This window comes from Macaca nemestrina, chromosome 16 (assembly GCF_043159975.1).
Source record: "Macaca nemestrina isolate mMacNem1 chromosome 16, mMacNem.hap1, whole genome shotgun sequence".
Taxonomy (NCBI): Eukaryota; Metazoa; Chordata; class Mammalia; order Primates; family Cercopithecidae; genus Macaca; species Macaca nemestrina.
Genome location: NC_092140.1, coordinates 710843 through 725038, shown reverse-complemented (window position 1 = coordinate 725038; position 14196 = coordinate 710843). Strand labels below are relative to the sequence as shown.

The following is a 14196-nucleotide window of genomic DNA, read 5'->3' as shown; positions in this document are numbered from 1 at the left end:
ATATTGATGACTATTACCCACATAAACAAGAGCTCTCATTTAAGAATGGGGTTCTAATCATTCTTAAAAATACATAGGAAATGTGGTACATATATACCACGGCATACTACACAGCCATAAAAAGGACCAAGATTATGTCCTTTGCAGCAACATGGATGGAGCTAGAGGCCATTTTCCTAAGTGAACTGGCGCAGGAACAGATAACCAAACGCCACATGTTCTCACTTGTAAGTGGGAGTTGAACACAGAGCACGTGTGGACACAAAGAAGGAACAACAGACACCGGGGCCTGCTTGAGAGTGGCAGGAGGGAGAGGATCCCAAAACTGCCCACCAGGTACCGTGCTCATTACCAGGCTGACGAGATCATCTGTACACCAACCCCCATGACACACAGTTGACCTTTGTAACAAACCTGCGCACGTACCCCGAACCTAAAACTTAGAAAAAACAAACCCGAAAACCACACAACTCCTGAGACTAAACCCTGAGAGAACTGCTAACTCAGGTGAGGCTACAGAATTAACATTTCGGCTACTCAGAACAATGAGTGTTGAGCATTTGGGAGTCTTGAATCCCTTTTGGAATCTGAGGAGTCACAGGTCTGCCCTCCAGGAACACATATATGGACCTCACATGTGCAGGCAGCTTTGCATAAAATTTCAGTGGTTTCACAGATGGCTTAAGCCCATCTGCTAAGTCCTCATAAGGTAGGGGAAGGCAGAACTCAGATGAAGAACTGATGAAGATCAGAAGCCTTCACTCAGCCAACTTTCTCTCTTAATGTTCCAGTCAGCAGTCGGCTCTGCCATCTCAGGCCTGTGGGTCTGTTGCAAAAGCAGACAGCCGTAGGCTGTGTTCCAATAAAACTCAATTTACAAAAACAGACAGCTAGCCTGTGGGCTGTAGTTTGCTGAACCCGATCTAGATTCTAGAGGAATAAATGGAATACATATTCACTACATTATTTTCTGAAACTGAGTTTTGAATAGAACTAAACGAAAAATTCAAGGTTGTATTATCTGGTAAGATCAAATTTAACTAAATTAAGGCAGATCCCATACTCTCTGACAGTAAGCTGACAAAAGATACAGCTAGAGTCTTTTTATGAAGTTGACAGCCTTCCCAAGGGAGGGTGAGCAAAGCCAAGAATTACCCCAAAAACCTTAAGATAAAGGCAGAAGTGCAACCCCCAAAATGGTCCACCACTAGGAACAGCCATGACATCCTTATTATGGAAGTGGCCATCATTGCTAGATTTAAAAATTCTGCCATGGTTATACAACAAAATTTAGTATATCCATATAACGGAACATAAGAACCTCAAAAGTACGACACTGAGTAAAAGCCAGGCACAAGAAGCCACACGGGGTACGATTCCACTTATACGAAATATCCAGAACGGGCAAATGTCTACAGAGAGAAAGGTGAGTGGTAGCCAGGGGCTGGGGCAAGGGAGGAGTTGGGAGTGACCACTAATGGGTACACAGTTATTGTTCAGGATAACAAAAATGTTTTAGGACTAGATAGAGGTGGTGGTTCCACAAATTCGTGGACGTACTAAACACCACTGAATTGTACATTTTAAAATAGTTAATTTTATGTTATGTGAATTTCACCTAAAAAAATTCAACATTGTACCCTTAGACCCTCCAAGACTAATCAGCCAAACAATATACTCTTCGGTGACTGAACTATTTAACCAGCATTATACAACTGGTGACTCCACATCAGGAAATCTGGAATGTGGAAATTTGGAAGATATGATGGTGTCTGATCTTGCGCTCCTGCCGGTCACCCCTTGAAGCCTCCCCTAATATGTGACAACACCGTTACACTAGCAGCCTAATTTCTTAGAACTCTAGAAGAACAGATGCAGGAGCACATGGATCCAGGCCATTCAAAGTGGTTTTGAATCATTACTATTAGCTACAGAGTGGACAGAAGTTGGTATCGAGAAACACGAAGATTCCCCTGCAATCTACTCAAACTGCCTGATGTCACAAGATACTCCAGCAAACCCTGAACCACACGGTGGTGCCAAGGCACTGGTTCTGAATGAGCAAGAGAAGCTCTGGGGTCTAGGCTTAGCCCATCAACAGGCCTCTGGCCAGTCAACAAAGCTGCAATCATTTGATGTCACCCCTTACAGGTTCCTCCATAAAATAACAGTGATTAAAGCAAAGATCGATAGCCAAGTCTAAAGACTACGTGCTTCATGTCCAAAAGTGACTAGGAGACCCAAGTTGCCTCTTGTGAAAAAGGGAACTGGCATAAAGCTTCTTAGGAAACAAAAAGGCTCGTCAACTAAAAAACTACAGGGGAGAGCAGGAAGCCCTGAGTCTCTCTAGACAGGACTGAACCCAGGTCAAACTAACAAAGGCCCAGATGCTGGCAGGAAGCTTTGAGTGCACCCAGACAGGACTGAACTCAGGTCAATCTAATCAAGGTCGACACACTGGAACTAGGACAGCCCTTCAAGTGCACAACCTTCACTGAGGCTTACCATGTCATGCAAGTTAAATTATTAAGGCCAACTTTTAAAGTGTGTACATAGGGCGGGGGGGGGGGGCATTTTCTAGGTTTCACTATTTTATTCTGTTAAAATGTACACAATTCTTGAAATAAAAATCTGGACAATCCAGTGGAAACAGCAAATAAAATCTCTAAACTATGAAAAAGTCTCAAACACTTTAATTGTGACCTTGTGAAAAACGACTCATATAATCTGGCACCAAGGATACCCATATGTAAAAGGGAAAGAAATTACTCTTAAAATGTCCTTAGGGTCGACTTACAAGGGGCTGGCAGGCCAATCATGTTGATCAAATAAACTACATAAGCTTATGGATCACTTTGACTCTGTTTTGGTAAACAGCACGCTAGAGGGAGGGGGAGTTAAATTCATCCCTGCTCTTGGATCTCCAATCTCGGCAGCAGGGGAACGCTCCTCTCCCGCATCCTGAACATGGTCGTTTTCCCCAAGCTAAGTTCCTGTCCACTCTGCCCCTTTCGTCCTAAAAGCTGGAGCGAGCTATCTCCACCTGCCCAGGTGTGCATCCTAACTCATGCTACCTCGCTCCAGCCCGGCCTCCGCAGTGACCCCTAAGGGTCACAAAAGCCCGGCTGCTGCAGTCAGTGGGACCTTTTCAGCTGCTCTTTGGTCAGCACTGCTGATGGCTCCTTCCTCCTTTAAACTCCATCCTCTTGGTTTCCACACATTCTAGTCTCCTGGTTTCTCCTACTCGCCCTTCTCCGTCTCCTTTGTGGCTCTTCTCCCATCCTGAAGTTTGTCCTCACCCTCCACTCCCCTCTACACGTTACCGTGTCCCTTCGCCGGTGGCTCTCTGGGCCTTAGCCAGGACAATCTTTCTGCTCCTATATGTCACCATCGCCTACCACTAAGGGTCCGTGCATTCTGTTTCTTCTGCCTGGAGCTGCATAAGGCTGGCTGCCCCTGGCACCTCACTTTTCCTCTGGCTAATTTCCAGAGAAATTCTCGAGTTCAACTCACACCCTCAGCATTTGACACCACTCCCACACCCGCATCCTACAGGTTCCTGGAACCCGTGCCTTAGCCCTTGTCCCAACTGTGGTTAAACAGTTGTGCATCTGGTGCCTGTCTCCCCTGCTGGGGCATCAGCTCCCTCAACGCCAAAATCACGCCCGGCCCAGCACCAGTCACCCCCAGCAGCACCCTGCTGGCCTCTGAATGGATGTGGACTGAATAAATCCCATCCATCACCATGGTTTCCACCACATTTCAAACTGATGTGCACCTCCAGCAGCCTCACTCCTGGGCTGCAGAACTCTACCAGCTCCACAGACGCACAGCTAGGGCCACGCTACAGCCCCCTCCAGGCTCCGCTGGAGCCCCGCTGCGCCTCCCCTTCCCCTCCCAGCGGCAGGGCCTCCCCCGCGAATCTGCGCTTCTGGTGCATTCCTTCCTTGCGCTGTTTGGGTCAACAGCCTCAGGATCTGCACAGACGCCCGCAGGAGCAGCCGAGCCCTCGCCTGCCTCGACTGCCCGTTTCGGAGCCGCCCCGGGAAGCCCGCGGCCTGGGTTCCCGCTCGGGCCCGACCCCTGCCCCGCGGCACCTGCCCTCCGCTCACTCCCCGTCGTCCCTCGCGGCTCCGGGTCAAACCCGCGCTCTCCGCGGTCCCGCGCCTCCGACGCCGCCGCTCCCGCTCGCGGGCCCCGGCGCGCTCCTCCCTCGGATCCGCCCGGAACGCCCCGCGCAGCTCGCTGGGCTCGGCCTCCCTAGTCCAGCGCACCGACCTTGGCGCCCGACCCCGACCCCGACCCCGACCGGCAGAGGCGACGCCGGCCCACCTACCATCTCCCCCGCGCCGCCGGCGTCTCGCCGGCCCCGGCCTTCTGCGCAGGCGCGGCGGCCGCTCCGCCCTCGTCCTCGGACCGCCGCGGCCCTTGGCTACCGGGCACTGGCGGGAGCCGGCCGCGGGGACTCCCATTCCCGGCATGCTCAGCGCCGCCCGGGGGTCGACGGGAGCTCGCGTCCCGTCGCCCCTGCGCGTCCCGGCCTTTACGAGGGCCTTGGCTCGCCCCTGCGGAGTCCGACGCCGCCCTGCAGCTCCCAGGCCCCGCGCCGGCCGGCAGGTTCTCTTGGAAGGAAGTGGGCGGTGGGTCGGTGCACGGAACTCCACCTCCCGACGTGCCCTGCGCCGCCCACGGCTGACGGGACCCGCCCCCGCCCCGCCTCTTAAAGGGGGCCGTAAGTGCGGCTGGGCCGGAGTCCCGGGCGGCGGTGCTGGGCGAGGGCGGTGCTGGGCAGGGCGGCGGCCGCTCCCTCCCGGCCCTGGTCCCGCCTGGGAAGGGATGCAGGGAAGCCCTTGGGCGCTGCGCTCCGAGGCAGGAGACGGCGTCCCCCTCCGCCCCTCGACTCCTGGCGCCTCAGAGCCCGGTCCAGGCCGCGGAACGGTGATGCTCGGGCCGAACGGGCGGGCGCGGCCTCCTGCGTCCCGGTGAGCGCCAGGCCCGTCCATCCGGGGCTCTTTCCCGGGGGTCCCCTTCCTTCCCTCCCTCCCTGGGGCTCCCCTCCCCTCTCTCCCTCCCCGGAGCCCCCTTCCCTTCCTCCCTTCCCAGTGGTCCCTTTCCTTCCTTCCTTCCTTCCTTCCTTCCTTCCTTCCTTCCTTCCTTCCTTCCCTCCCTCCCTCCCTCCCTCCCTCCCTCCCTCCCTCCCTCCCTCCTTCCCTCCCTCCCTCCCTCCCTCCCTCCCTCCCTCCCTCCCTCCTTCCCTCCCTCCCTCCCTCCTTCCCTCCTTCCCTCCTTCCCTCCCTGGGGCTCCCCTCCCCTCTCTCCCTCCCCGGGGCTCCCCTTCCCTTCCTCCCTTCCCAGTGGTCCCTTTCCTTCCTTCCTTCCTTCCCTCCCTGGGGCTCCCCTCCCCTCTCTCCCTCCCCTCTCCCTCCCCGGGGCTCCCCTTCCCTTTCTCCCTTCCCAGTGGTCCCCTTCCTTCCTTCCCTCCCCGGGACTCCCTTCCCCTCTCTCTTTCCTCGGGGCTCCCCTTCCTTCCCTCCCTTTCCGGGGCTCCCCTTCTCTTGCAAGTGCTGTTTCCCGGGGTCGGGTGGTCTCTGTGGCCTGGGGTCCCGCTCCTCCAGGCCTTGCCCAGGCGCTCTTCGCCGAGGCCCACGTTCTAACCTGGAATGGGACCTGCGTTCCCATCCTGGCCGCGCGGGTGGACTCGGGGCCTCCAGGGCCGGCGGCGGAGATGCAGCCCTGTCCCTGGCGCCCCTCCTGTGGCTCCTAACGGCTCCTGGTGTTGTCCATGAGGCGGGGTGTGGACGCCTGCGCAGGGAAACAAGATCGCTACGCATCGGGTCCTTATTCACTGCCTGTTTTTCTGATTGTTCTGTCTTCCAAATTTATCTTATTTACCGGTTTTTCCAAAAGGAGTGTCTTAATGTTTGGAGTACTTAGTGAAATATTTGTGGCTTTTTTTCCTACAGGCTTGACTTAAATATTCTGAAGCTTTTTTGTTGTTGTTGAAACAGAGTTTTGCTGTCGCCCAGGCTGGAGTGCAGGGGCTGGTCCAAGGCTCAAGCGATTCTCCCGCCTCAGCCTCCCCAGGAGCTGGGGCCACAGAGGGCACCACGCCCGACTAATTATTTCATTTTTAATAGAGACGGGGTCTTGCTATGTTACCCAGGCTGGTCTCTAACTCCTGGCCTCAAGCATTCGCCCACCTCAGCCTCCCAGAGCGCTGGGAATACAGATAATTGTGGCATAATACAGCAGTGGCATGAACCACCGCACCCGGCTTAGGTAGAATTTGAAAACCTTTTCATTTTGAGATGGTTGTAGATTCATATGAAGTTGTAAGGAGTAATACAGAGAAATCCTGCAGAGTGCCTTTATCCTGTTTTCTCCAATGGTAGCACCGTGCAAAACCATAGTATACGCAGGAAATTTTCTTTAATCAAATCCCCTGACCTGTTGAGATCACACCACCTATACACGCACTAGTGAGTGTGAATCTACGCCTGTGTGTCTTCTCAATAAAATTGAGATTTTTTTTCACTTAGCCTTGAGATACATCTGCATTGTTATGTGTATCAATAGCTCAAGATACAGAAATTCTAAGAATTCATTATTAAAAAAGTAATCCCAGCACTTTGGGAGGCTTAGGCGGGTGGATCACCTGAGGTCAGGAGTTTGAGACCAGCCTGGCCAACATGGCGAAACACCATCTCTATTAAAAATACAAAAATTAGCTGCGTGTGGTGGCGGGCACCTGTAATTCTAGCTACTCGGGAGGCTGAGGCAGGAGAATCGCTTGCACCCGGGAGGCAAAGGTTGCAGTGAGCCAAGATCATGACACTGCACTTGAGCCTGAATGGCAAGAGCAAAACTCCGTCTCAGACAACAACAATAAAAAACACATTACAGGAATCCAAAGTGTCTTTTTAATAATTAGAACAGCTAAAGATGTTTACTAATTTACTCAAAAAACATGCTACAATTTAGTAGTCCATAGGATTTTGGAGGCAAGTTTGAAGGTAAAATGAGATGAGTTTGAATAAAGGGTGATTTGTATTTTAAGGGTCCATAAATAATTTGTTTCATGTTATGAGTAAGTTTCAGTGGGATATTTTAGTATAACTACAACTAAAATCCTCAAAGATTTCTCATAAAAATTAATAGGTCCCTTAGAGGGACAACTGATTTTAGGAACCTGATTGAGGAAGGAACCAGAAATGAACATAGAGGTGTCATTCACACATGAGCTGTGTGGAAACTTATTTTTCTGAAGCATAAAATCCGTCAAAGAATCACTTTTTGGGATTTTTTTGGGGAACTGGGAAGTATGAGCTAAGCATCTCAAATTTCTGTCTTGGTTCTGGAAAATACTAAAAGTGCACTTCTGAAGTAGCTGTTGATTTCTTTAGCTCCCTTGGACCAACCGAGAGAAGCTTAGCAATTGAGTGAGTCATTAAAATAACAGCTCAGCTATATGGCTAGGCGTGACTAAATGATTGCCTCATTGTTTGTTTTTAAGGCGGTAAATGTGTGCTTAAGTTGTACACGTATACTTAAAGTTGTATTGAAACTAACATAACATTGAGTGATTGGAACAGCACATTATCATTTATTCTACCATGTAGGAAGTTACCTGTTCTAGGTAAGCGAATTCTCTGTGGAGTGTGCTTCACCTTTTGGGAGTCAGTCTCCAAGAATGTTTTAAAATTGAACACTTTCTAACCAGAATATAGTCTTTTCTTGGTGACTTTTGCTTGTGATTCTGATCAGTGACGCCTGTCGTGGCCCTCACTGAGTGGTCTGGCCTCCAGGCTTTTTGAGTTCTCCTGTTTGTTTTGCATCAGCTTTGTCTCTTTCTGCCATTTCGTGGTTTGGACAGAATGCTGCCTCCGGAAATGCCTGGTCCTTACTTTTGCTGCAGCTAACCTGCCTTGCCTGGGAAACTGGATTAAACCAATTAGAATTTGGGTTAGCAGTGGAAAGTATAGATATACAGATACACCTTTTAGTAACCAGGTTTCCAGGTCGGGGAATCTTTGGAATATGTGATGGTTGAGTAGGAATTCCTGACTAACATTCCATTGGATGCTGCTATGAAGAATGGTTAGGTTAATATTTTTTTGTTGTTTGCTTTAAACCGTAAATCTGCGTAAGTGGTAGGTGTTGGTTTTATTGCCTTTTTTGGCTCCTTGTGACTGGTGAGCTCCTAGAGGCCAAATTCCACTGACTAGTTTATTACTCCTTCCTTCCACAGTCTCAGTTTCCCGCCTCTAAGCTCATTCTGCCTTAGTGACCTTTGCTGGCTGCTGTCTCCACCTGCTTTCTAAACAGTGCTCCTGTCTGGGCACCCTGCCCTGCCCCTGCTCATCACCACCCGGACGCCACGGCTGCAGCCACGCTGAAACCGTCCGCATTCCCCAAGCAGTAATGTTCAGAAAGCAGGTTTCTGTCTGTGCTATTCCTTGCCAGAATGAATTAATATATATTGTTTTAGGTCTTCCTAAAGAAAGAAAGAGAAGGAGACTGAATTGGGATGATAACAGAAAGTTCTAGAGATCCAGGTATTGTGACATACATATATATATTTATTTATTTAATTATTGACATCTTGGTAGCACTTGACTGTAGACTGACTTTGGAAATGTGGCAAAATTTCAAATGATTTTAGGAAGCCTACAGAGCTAACATTAGCTCAGAAGATTTCGTTTCTGGAGTGATGTTGAGCGTGATGTCCCCAGGCAGCCCTCTGACCTGTGAGGGGAAGTTGATGGTATTGATAACATGCTGTCTCTTTTTTTTTTTTTTTTTTTTTTTTTTAGCTGGAGTTTTGCTCTTGTTACCCAAGCTGGAGTACAATGGTGTGATCTGGGCTTACTGCAACCTCTGCCTGCCGGGTTCCAGCGATTCTCTTACCTCAGCCTCCTGAGTAGCTGGGATTACAGGCGTGTGCCACCAGGCCCGTATTTTTAGTAGAAACGGAGTTTCACCATGTTAACCAGGCTGGTCTCAAACTCCTGACCTCAGGTGATCTGCCTGCCTTGGCTTCCCAAAGTGCTGGGATTACAGGCATAAGCCACCATGCCTGGCCAACATGGACTCTCTTAAATAGACTTGTTTTCTGTCTTTTGGACTTGGTAGAGTTTGTAGAGATACGAGGCTGTGTTCTCAAAAAAAAAAAAAAAATTACCTTTAATCCTTTCTGTAAAGATGTAACTGACCTTTAATCATCTCAGCGCTTCACAAGGCACCATACAAGGTGCATCAGCATTCAGTATTTGATTTTAATCTCAGTGCGATAGTTTAGATGTTGATATTTATCTAGGAAAAATGGTATTTTCTTCAGAAAGGTATCAGTTTTCCGGATCTGATTATTTAATATTTCGATCACTAGTAATGAATCATTGTTTATGTGTGACAATAACTCTTTTTCAGCTGAAATGTGTATATGAAATGCAAGCTCACCGGGGCAGAGACCTGTGGATCGCCGTACGCTACCCTCCGACCCCGGATCATGAAGGTGTTGGGAAGAAGCTTCCTCTGGGTGCTGTTTCCGGTCCTTCCCTGGGCAGCGCAGCCTGTGGAGCACGAGGAGGTGGCGCAGCGTGTGATCAAACTGCACCGCGGGCGAGGGGCGACCGCCACTCAGAGCCGCCAGTGGGTCCGGGACAGCTGCAGGAAGCTCTCAGGGCTTCTCCGCCAGAAGAATGCAGTTCTGAACAAACTGAAAAATGCAATTGGAGCAGTGGAGAAAGACGTGGGCCTGTCAGATGAAGAGAAACTGTTTCAGGTGCACACATTTGAAATTTTCCAGAAAGAGTTGAATGAAAGTGAAAATTCCGTGTTCCAAGCCATCTATGGACTGCAGAGAGCCCTGCAGGGGGATTACAAAGATGTGGTGAACATGAAGGAGAGCAGCCGGCAGCGCCTGGAGGCCCTGAGAGAGGCTGCAATAAAGGTCAGTCCTAGAGAGGGAGAGGGAGGGAGGAAAGGAGGGAGGGAGGGAGAGAGAGAGAGAGGTGAAGAGAGAGGGAGAGTGCATGCCCACATCCGCATCCTAGAGAGAACCCACCTGGAGCTGTGGGAGCAGATGGGAAGGGAAGGTGTGAGTGCGGCTGATGCCTCTCAGGTGTTGTCTTTCATAGGAAATCACATCTAGAAAAGTCTCTCATGTGAGAGAGAATCTTTTCTTTTGCATAATACTGTAGTTCTTACTTCTAGGAGCCACTCTCATACTTTTCTCTATGGAGAAATCCCCTGGTAATTCAAAAAGTTACTCAAGTTGTCCTAGTAAACTGATGTAGAAATAAATATAACTTAAATCAGCATTTTGATGAGTTTCTGACAGGAGTTCCTTTTAGTGTGAAGTTTGACTTTTCTTCAGTGTCATACATCGAAGATAAAAATATTAAAATTAGTTTTAAACTAATGTATGCATTTAAAATTAAGGACTTTGACCAAGGGTGCTTTTAAAATGATGAGAAGTTTCTGAACTTATTGCATCAGATGTTGTATTATCTATTTACATTTTTTAAAGCCATCATTTCTTGAGTACCTCTTCTATGGCAAGCATCATGCCAAGCCCTTTCTTTTTTTTTTTTTTCCCGAGACGGAGTCTCGCTCTGTGGCCCAGGCTGGAGTGCAGTGGCCGGATCTCAGCTCACTGCAAACTCCGCCTCCCGGGTTTACGCCATTCTCCCGCCTCAGCCTCCCAGGCCCTTTCAATGTGTAAAGTATTGTGTCATCTTCATAGAAAAACCTGTGGTATTATTACACAGCATCAACATGAGAGAAAATACAGACATTAAACTTTTTTTACCAAAATATATTTTGGAGGAGAGAAATATCATCAGGCAAATGGATAAATCAAGGTTTTCAATAATACTGATTCATTCGTCTTCCCTGTGTGATATGTGCATGAGCTGCTGTGACCCTGTGTACAGTGGAGACATGAAGATCCATTGGTAGGGTCCAGATGTGTGGTGGTTTTATTGTAGAGAAAAAACATGAGTTTGAGTAACATTGGCTACCAATATGCACAGTTCATAACACATCAACAGTATTTTAACATACACTAGTTATTATTTCCTGTGCCGAGATTCTCCAGGTGCTGGTAAACCAGCTATACTAGCCCTCCAGTCACGTGCTCGACCTGCAGCTGTGTGATAGACCTGCAGCTACGTATCAGATCTGCAGTTGTATGTCAGTCAAACCTGCAGCTCTGTGATAGGCCCCCGGCTGTGTGCTACACCTATAGCTGTGTGTCAGGTCTGCTAGACCTGCAGCTGTGCATCAAACCTGCAGCTGTGTGAGACCTGCAGCTCTGTGAGACCAGCTGTGTGCAAGACCTACAGCTGTGTGTGAGACCTGCAGCTGAGTGAGACCAGCTGTGTGAGACCAGCTGTGTGAGACCTGCAGCTCTGTGAGACCTGCAGCTCTGTGAGACCTGCAGCTCTGTGAGACCAGCTGTGTGCGAGACCTGTAGCTGTGTGTGAGACCTGCAGCTGAGTGAGACCAGCTGCGTGTGAGACCAGCTGTGTGAGACCTGCAGCTCTGTGAGACCTGCAGCTCTGTGAGACCAGCTGTGTGCGAGACCTGTAGCTGTGTGTGAGACCTGCAGCTGAGTGAGACCAGCTGTGTGTGAGACCAGCTGTGTGTTAGACCTGCAGCTGTGTGAGACCAGCTGTGTGTTAGACCTGCAGCTGTGTGAGACCAGCTGTGTGTTAGGCATGCAGCGGTGTGAGACCTGCAGCTGTGTGAGACCAGCAGCTGTGTGAGACCAGCTGTGTGCCAGACCTGCAGCTGTATGAGACCTGCACCTGTGTGAGACCTCAGCTGTCCAAGACCTACAGCTGTGTGTTACACTTGCAGCTGTGGGACACCCGCAGCTATGTGTGAGACCTGCTGTGTGAGACCTCAGCTGTGTGAGACCTGCAGCTATGTGTGAGACCTCAGCTGTGTGAGACCTGCAGCTGTGTGAGACCTGCAGCTGTGTGAGACCTAGCTGTGTGAGACCCGCAGCTGTGTGAGACCTCAGCTGTGTGAGACCCGCAGCTGTGTGAGACGTCAGCTGTGTGAGACGTCAGCTGTGTGAGACCTCAGCTGTGTGAGACGTCAGCTGTGTGAGACCTGCAGCTATGTGTGAGACCTGCAGCTGTGTGAGACCTCAGCTGTGTGAGACCTGCAGCTCTTTGTCAGTGGCTTCAGATGATGTCTCGTGACTACTTGGTAATTGAGGCAGTGATGTTCTTCTAGACTCTGGTCCTCTCTGCTCTGGCCTATGTCCCACCCCTTTAGCTAAGAATAAATGTTTAAAAGTAAGGTTATTGATAAAATATAGTTGTGTAAAATACATTACTAAATTCTATTGTCAGCATCACCCATCAGTTCTTCAAATGATTAATGCTGTTGGTTTCTACATGTGTTTTGGAACAGTTTTCCCTTGTAACTTGAATTTGACTGTGCATTGAATTTAGGTGGTAGTTCCACATTCAGGTCTCACATCTGGTTTTAAAATACTGCTGCACTCACACACGATAGGCCTGGAGCACAGTCACTATTGAGTCAAGGAGGTTAGTGTGGATGGATGACCTACAGATACTACATTTACTTTTGTGTAACAAATGTTTCTTACATGTATTCATGTACATACACAAAAAACTTTCCCTAAACATTTGGTTAAGCTCAGTTGTGTTTGAATAACTAGGACACGTGACTTCCCTAGCTGACCAGAGTTAAGTTATTGACGTATGAACAGGGACATTTGACAAAGAAAGCAGGAGGACTGATTAAGAAAGTCATGTCATAGCTTATTTCTTAATATAGCTCACTCTTCTTTTCTTGCAAATGATTAGGAAGAAACAGAATATATGGAACTTCTAGCAGCAGAAAAACATCAAGTTGAAGCCCTTAAAAATATGCAACATCAAAACCAAAGTTTATCCATGCTCGACGAGATTCTTGAAGATGTAAGAAAGGCAGCAGATCGTCTGGAGGAAGAGATAGAGGAACACGCTTTCGACGACAACAAATCAGTAAGCGTTCCCGAACAGCTGCTGCTTCACCCCCGAGCCGCTCGCTGATCGGAAGACGTGTTGTTGAAATTGTTCACATGTATGTTTTTAGTGTAGATTGAAAATGAAGACAAACTAAGACGCTTCTCAGTCATAGAGAAAATAATTTGGTCTTGTAGAAGTCAGCTAATTATCCTTTACTTTAACACCGACAGTCAGTTCCGCTCCTCAGCAGCTTGTCTGCATTTTCCAGAGGCCAGATGGATTGGGACACTGGGCCTCTGGTCTCAGGACAGCCTGGACAGTGGGTTTTAATGCTGATCTACTGGGACGTTAGCAGAAACGGGTCCCAATCCAGACCCCAGGAGAGAGTTCTTGGATCAGGGCGAGTCCATAGAGTAAAGTGAAAGCAAGTTTATTAAGAAAGTAAAGAAACAAAAAAAAAGGCAACTCCATAGGCAGAGCAGCCCTGAGGGCTATTTTTATGATTATTTATTGATTACATGCTAAGCCAGGAGTTGGTTATTCATGAATTTTCTGGGAAAGGGGTGGCATTTCCTAGAATGGAGGGTTCCTCCTGTTTTAGACCACATAGGGTAACTTCCAGATGTTGCCATGGCATTTGGAAGCTGTCATGGCGCTGGTGGGAGTGTCATTTCACATGCTAATGGATTCTAATTATGTACAGTGAGCAGTGAGGACAACCAGAGGCCACTTTCATTGCCTTCTTGGTTTTGGTGGGTTTTGGCCGGCTTCTTTACTGCATCCTGTTTTGTCAGCAGAGTCTTTGTGGCCTGTATCTTGTGATACCAATCTTGCCAACCTCCTGTCTCATCCTGTGACTAAGAATGCCTGTCCCTGAAATGCAGCCCAGTAGGTTTCATCCTCATTTCGCGCTGCTTGTGTTCAAGATGGAGTTGCTTTGGTTTGAACACCTGTAACGGGAACAGTGAACTTCTTACATAAAATGATCTTCATCTGTGAAGCAGGAATTCAGGCTGCTCTTTTGTTGTAGCATGTTTAAGATTCTAAGAAAAAAAGTGGGACTGATGGTGAAAATTGACTGTGGGTCTTGATGAGGACTCATGAAAGGGTTGGGTAATAAAAACAAATCAGAAAAAGATTAGAGAAGAAACCGGAGAGAATAAAAATAGAGTAGAAAAAACAAGGTGTTTTAAAAATCTACTAATTA

General features: G+C 48.7%; 2 protein-coding genes across 7 annotated transcripts in view; one reads left to right on the top strand and one right to left on the bottom strand.

The window, feature by feature from the left end:
• Nucleotides 1–5694, bottom strand: part of LOC105485247 (defective in cullin neddylation 1 domain containing 2) — a 38670-nt gene extending 32976 nt beyond the window's left edge. The window contains exon 1 of one of the 4 annotated variants that reach the window (XM_011747485.2): nt 5656–5694. In XM_011747485.2, coding sequence (XP_011745787.1) covers nt 5656–5679 — 24 coding nt within the window. In that variant the 5' untranslated portion in view covers nt 5680–5694. Of the gene's footprint in view, nt 1–4097; nt 4172–4336; nt 5042–5655 lie in introns of those variants that run through there. The other 3 variants (XM_011747488.3, XM_011747486.3, XM_011747487.3) reach the window with 3 other exon arrangements.
• The window catches only part of LOC105485248 (transmembrane and coiled-coil domains 3), a 60102-nt gene continuing 50749 nt past the window's right edge, over nt 4844–14196 (top strand). The window contains exons 1-4 of one of the 3 annotated variants that reach the window (XM_011747489.3): nt 4848–4982; nt 8489–8555; nt 9427–9949; nt 12846–13025. In XM_011747489.3, the coding sequence (XP_011745791.2) occupies nt 9440–9949; nt 12846–13025 (690 nt within the window). In that variant the 5' untranslated portion in view covers nt 4848–4982; nt 8489–8555; nt 9427–9439. Of the gene's footprint in view, nt 4983–5721; nt 5835–8488; nt 8556–9426; nt 9950–12845; nt 13026–14196 lie in introns of those variants that run through there. The other 2 variants (XM_011747490.3, XM_011747491.3) reach the window with 2 other exon arrangements.